Below are 6,411 nucleotides of genomic sequence, written 5' to 3' on the forward strand. Positions count from 1 at the left end.
CTGTGTCATGACTTTCCATGTTTTGTGTTAAGCTGCACATTAAGCAACCATAATATAATCAATAGCAAAGTTTTCAGTCTGTGAATGAATCACACTTTAAACATTTGCAATTTTTTTCCCCTGTCTATGGGAAAAGCGGTAAACATGCTGTATGTACATATAAGGATTGCAGTTAAAGCATGTATGGAACGGACTTTAATTTTTATGTATTTTTATTTTTTTTTTCTTCCAGATGCAGCAGCTGTTTTATGAAAACTATGAGCAGAACAAGAAGGGATATATTCAGGACCTGCACAACAGCAAGATCCACAGAGCCATCACTCTACATCCGAATAAGAATCCACCATACCAGTATCGACTGCACAGCTACATGCTGAGCCGCAAAATAGCAGAACTACGCTACCGCACAATCCAGCTTCACCGGGAAATCGTTTTGATGAGCAAATACAGCAACACCGAGGTCCACAAAGATGATTTTCAGCTCGGAATAGCTCCGTCTTTTATGAGGTACCAGCCACGCCAACGGGAGGAGATTTTGGAATGGGAGTTTCTCACCGGCAAGTATTTGTTTTCAGCGGCTGATGGGCAGCCCCCAAGACGAGGAATGGATGCTTCACAAAAAGTAGCGCTAGATGATATAGTGATGCAGGTCATGGAAATGATAAATGCCAATGCCAAAACCAGAGGGCGTATTATTGACTTTAAGGAGATCCAGTATGGCTACCGTAGGCTGAACCCGCTATACGGCGCAGAATATGTTTTAGATCTGCTCCTGCTTTACAAAAAGCACAAGGGCAAGAAAATGACTGTCCCTGTGAGGAGACATGCCTACCTCCAACAAACCTTCAGTAAGCTTCAGTTCAAGGAGCATGAAGAGATCGATGCTAAAGAGCTGGCGAATAGAATCAACCAAGATTCCGGCTCCTTGTCTTTCCTTTCCAATTCCCTTAAGATGTTTGTCTCATTCCAACTCACCTCTTCGAAGACTGAACACAAGGAGCCCAAGGAAAAGAAGGTCAACATTCTGGTTCCATTATCTGGGCGCTTTGAAATGTTCAGTAGGTTCATGGCCAATTTTGAAAAGACCTGCCTTCTTACCAACCAAAACGTGAAGCTCGTTGTTTTGCTGTTCAATTCTAACTCCAATCCCGACAAGGAGAAACAAATCGACCTCATGAGAGATTATCGCGTTAAGTATCCAAAGTCAGACATGCAAATATTGCCGGTGACTGGGGAGTTTTCTAGAGCATTGGCCCTGGAAGTTGGATCTTCTCAGTTTAGCAACGATTCTTTGCTCTTCTTTTGCGATGTGGATTTGGTGTTCACCACTGAGTTTCTTCAGCGTTGTAGAGCCAACACTATCTTAGGACAACAAACCTACTTTCCCATTATCTTCAGCCAATATGATCCTAAGATTGTTTATGCCGGGAAGGTTCCCAGCGACAATCATTATGCATTTACACAAAAAACTGGATTGTGGAGGAACTATGGCTTTGGTATTACTTGTGTTCATAAGGGAGACCTCCTTCGTGCTGGAGGATTTGACGTTTCTATACAGGGATGGGGACTGGAGGATGTAGACCTTTTTAATAAAGTAGTACAAGCAGGTTTGAAGACTTTTAGAAGCCAGGAGGTTGGTGTGGTCCATGTACACCACCCGGTGTTTTGCGACCCAAATATTGATCCTAAGCAATACAAGATGTGTTTGGGATCCAAAGCATCAACGTACGGTTCCACCCAGAGACTGGCAGAACTATGGCTTGAAAAAAATGACCCAGCCTTTGGCAAAACTACTCACAAAAATGATACTGTGAGGACAGCCTGATGAGCCAGCGTAGCTGGCCCACAATGAACTTTTTCATAGCCATCTAATTTATTTTTATTTTTTGGTTTTGTTTGTTTTTTGTTTTCAAAACTTTAGCTAAGGAAACCATAGTTTTTAGTTATTTTTATTTTTTATTTGTTTTTTTTTCTTATGAGGCGCTCTGCTCCCAAATGAACTTTTTGAACAAAAAAGAAATGTGATCAGTATTTGCCTTTCAAACATTGCAATACACAACAACTTGAAGCTTTTTATGTACAGATCTCTGTTTGTCACATTCCATGATGTCTTTTGTTTTCTGTCCTGCCCCAATCCCTCTTCTGCAACATAGTGAGTATGGCCAGTAGACCCTGCACTGTACCTGGGATATCTCTGGTTTGTTTGCCCCAAACATCAATCCATCGGTTTTTTTTATTTTTATTTTTTTCTGAACCAATCACATTAGTTACAAGCATTCATAATTATGACAGTCTTTATTTGAAATTGGTTTTAAAGTCAGCATTTGAGGATGTAGTGTGTTCTTGACATCGTTGTATGGACCTTGGCCCCTTTGTTTTGTCTGAATGCTTTTACCAATTTTTTTTATAAATTTAAAGATGCATGTAAAATATTAGCCCCCCTTTGTCTTCAATATACCCCTCTAAATTAAAGGGGTGTGGGGGGGTAGTCTTTTGAATGTACGCTTTAAAAAAAAAAAAAAAAAAATTTTCTTTAAGTACCAATTTACTGCTCCTTTTAGTAGTTGAGTCTATAGTGCTTTACTTAAAGTGGTTGTAAACCCTTACATATACCAACTGAAGAGACTATCCCCAGGTGATCGAGGTGAAGCAAATCCTCCTACATAAGTTGTACCTGTTTACAGTGTTTTTTGCCTTCAGCCTTCTAAAGTACACAGATCAAAGGCTATTTTTTTTTTTTTAGCTCCGGGGGCTAAGATCTAATGTATTTTTGTCCAACCTTTGGCCCTTCCAGATGTTGCAAAACTAAGTCCTATGAGGTATTGCAAGCACGGCTCTCAATTTGCAACAGCTGGAGGGCCGCAGGTTGGACACCCATGATCTAATGTCACACTGGGCACAGCAGGGAGCTAAGTGTTATCTGAGGCTTGAGTGGATAGAATTCCCCCCCCCCCCCCCCCCCCACCCCACCTACAAAGTCACATAGGGAACCATGCACAGCTGAGGCTGTCGGTCACCTGCTATGTACTGGGGGGTGGCAGGGCCACCCCACCAGGATTGTCTGGTGTCGGCATAAACCAGTCCTTTTCAACCAGGGTTCTATGGAACCATAGGGTTCTTTCAGAACTGACTAGGGATTCCTTGGGCTGTGGCTAACTAACCTCCCATGTAAGGCAGAGCCATGACTAAGGGTGTCATTGGGACCACCAATGTAAGGCTTTCTCACCACAGACCACCAACTATGAACAATTTTTTGCAGGGGTTCCCTGAGGTCTAAACTTTATTGCAAGCGCTTCTTTGGAATAAAAAGTAGGAATGCAGAGACCAAAAAAATCAGTGAGTACCGATGCTTTCAGTCAGGTACTAATTGATACTGAGTATTCATGCTTTGCAGTGCGATTTGCGTCCATACAAAATGAATGCGTGCATATTGCACCGCAAAGAATCCCAAGATTTTAACATCGATTTGATACCTGTCCAACTCGCCGGTGCTTTTTCCCACCGCTCCTGTGAGCCCAGGCTTGTCATAGTGATTTAATTTTGTGTTCACAAAGGAGCACCTCTTCAAATTGCATTTTGTATCTTCTTTTTGTATGGGCGCAAATCGCAACACAAAGTAATGGTTTCAGAAATTGGGAGTATTTTCACGAGTAGTCAGCACCGGTATCTTTGCATTCCTAGTAAAAAGGTTAGAGGTATTCCACCTACAAAAAAATATTAAAAGCCAGCAGCTATAAATACTACAGCTGCTGACTTAATAAATGGACACTCACCTGTCCCGGGTTCCAGCGATGTCGACATATGAGACCGATCAATCGCTTGGCTCTCGCCTGCTGCCACCGCCATTCTAGGTGAGGGAATCAGGAAGTGAAGCGTTGCAGCTTCACTTCCCGGTTCCCTACTGCGCATGCGAAAGTTGAGCAGCGCATTAAGAATGGTCCGCCCGTGTGTGTCCCAGCAGACAGTGCGGCGGGACAGGAAACCGCATAGACTCCCGTGGGAGTCTATGCCTGGAAGTGGGTGCAAATACCTGTCTTAGGCAAGTATCTGCACCCCCCTCCCCCCTGAAAGGTGCCAACTGACACCGGAGGGGGGAGGGTTACGATGAGCGGAAGTTCCACTTTAGGGTGGAACCCCACTTTAAGAACGGATGTGCTAGACCATGTGTCAAACACAAGGCCCACAGGCCAAATCTGGCCCTTGCACCTCTCCTGCAGCTGTAGCACCTCCCTCATCTCCACCCCACCTTGTCTCGGCAGGTTGGCAGTAGAGAGTGACGCAATTCCTCTGCCAGATCCTGCAGCTCTCTTGCAGACCCTGCACTTTCTGCTTTCCAGTTCCTACCTGGCACAGGGGGTGCACTGTGATGTAAGGAGGGTAGGGTTCTCTGAACATCTAGTCTTAGTTACAACCGGCCCTTTTGAGGGCAGCCAGAATGCTGATGCGACCTGTGATGAGATCCAGTTTGACACCCTTGGCATAGACCATGGGTGCTCAACCTGTGGCCCACCAGTTGTTGCAGAACTTTATATTTTTTTTTTATTAAATCTGAGGTTTACAACCACTTTAATAACTGATAGAAAAGCGATGCTGTGCAGTAACTAGAGACCAGGGTTCTGATTTTGGTTTCATCTGTTTAGTGTAGCAAAACAAATGAAAAAGATATGCGATGGTTCCCAAAGGTTTCTACACACTGCATTCTGCTCTAAGTCCATTGGGTTACACATACAAACGCACATAGTCTATCGAATTGTTGAAATAACACTTGACTTGCATCAGATGCCACTTTCTAGGATGGCCTTGGTACACTGCAGGATCTGAATGTTCACCGACTCGCACACGGTCTGTGCAGAGTCCTCTTGCCATTACACCCCATAATGTGTCCTTATTGTTTATACTGGAATCCTGCCACTACAGCAGCTTTTTACCTGTACATTTTTTTTTTTTTTCTTTTTTTTTTAATGACCAAATACTTGCACATTCCCAGTGGTGTTTATCTTCTGTGTTTTAAAAATCATTTTTACAATGTGCCTTACCTCCATTTTTATATAGATGCACTCCACATCTCCTCCTCTGCCCATTTCTTTGCTATCCCATTCGTCCCTCTGAACAATTGGTAAGGTATCTGTTACCAACATGGGAATGTATCCTGTGAATCGTGAGACTTCATCAAAGTGTTATTTCTTTAGGTTTTAGTGCCCCCCCCCCTTTTTAAGCTTTCTATTAGATTTCTTCCAGTGCCTTAAACGTTCCCATCTCCCTGCAGCAGGGGGACAGTTCAGTGGATACCAGGCACTGAAGTCTGTACCAAATACATCTTATGAGCTCGGGGTCCTCAGGTCTCATCCCTTTCCTATACTGTCTGCTTTTCTTCTTTCTGGTGGCACAATAGTGCTCAATGAACAATGTTTTAAATTATGTTTTTATTTTATTCAGTCCCTTTCCCATTTCACTTTTTTTTTTTTTTTTTTGATTATGCAAAATGTTAAATAAAATGTTCAATGAAAAATGACAGTATGCTTCATGACCTTCTCATTGGTTGTTTACACACATTTGTCACTCCTCAATTTACTGTTTGAGAGCTGTTTTTCTTCAAATTTGTTTGTCAAAGGCAAATTGCCTTTCCTTTTTTTTTTTTTTTTTTTTTTTCATAACATACAAACCTTTTGTGTATTAATACAAAGTGTACGGTCTCAAGAAGCCATGTAATTATAAATGCAAATATATACAGTGCAGTTGTATCCAAAATTAAAGCATTGTAGAGTCAAAGGTTGAGCACCTGGGGACCGTGACAGTGCGACAACACAAAAACCCTGATGGGGGGGGGGTAGAACATTTTGGGGTTGAGCCAAGATGTGATGAGGAGGATATGGAAGGGGAATAAAAAAAGTGGGGGGGCGGTGTAGAGTGTGTGAGGAAGGAAGAAGAATGAATTTGTTACGTAAGCAACGGGAAACACAAATGTGGGGGGTCGTTTGCTATTCTACCTTGTGGCAGTGGCCCAAAGGCTGTTATGCTGAGGACTATCAAAACTGAGTCCAGTAGCACAAAGTCTTTCTTATTAAATTATTATAAATATACAGACTCTTCCATATAATTTCCAATACATGAATACACAAAACATTCAAAAAAGGAAAATACATACAAGAAAAAAAAATTGTCTCTTTTTATCATCGCCTCTCAAATGGCCATATTTCTGAAAAAAATTAGTTAACATTTTCTTTCACTTTCCTCTCTCCCCTCTTCTTCTTTTTTCTCCTCATCTCCTTATTTCCTCTTAAGTGTGGAGAAGGATACTGTCCCATTAGCTCCCAATCCCCTCTTTACAACACCCCTCCCAGAAAAAAAAAATGGGGGGTCGTTCCCTATTCTACCTTCTGGGTTGTGGCAGTGGTCCAAAGGTCCTGGTAT

The 6,411-nt window shown here is 42.4% G+C and overlaps 1 protein-coding gene across 1 annotated transcript in view; it reads left to right on the forward strand.

The window, feature by feature from the left end:
* The window catches only part of LOC143959290 (chondroitin sulfate synthase 1), a 78,880-nt gene extending 73,368 nt beyond the window's left edge, over positions 1–5,512 (forward strand). Inside the window, exon 3 of the mRNA XM_077467968.1 lies at positions 233–5,512. Within this exon, the coding sequence (XP_077324094.1) occupies positions 233–1,825 (1,593 nt within the window). The 3' untranslated portion in view covers positions 1,826–5,512. The remainder of the gene's footprint in view (positions 1–232) is intronic.
* The last annotated feature ends 899 nt before the right edge of the window (positions 5,513–6,411 follow it).

Source organism: Lithobates pipiens, unplaced genomic scaffold (genome assembly GCF_037356315.1).
Source record: "Lithobates pipiens isolate NorthernLeopardFrog02 unplaced genomic scaffold, aLitPip1_a1.2 Scaffold_7, whole genome shotgun sequence".
Classification (NCBI taxonomy): Eukaryota; Metazoa; Chordata; class Amphibia; order Anura; family Ranidae; genus Lithobates; species Lithobates pipiens.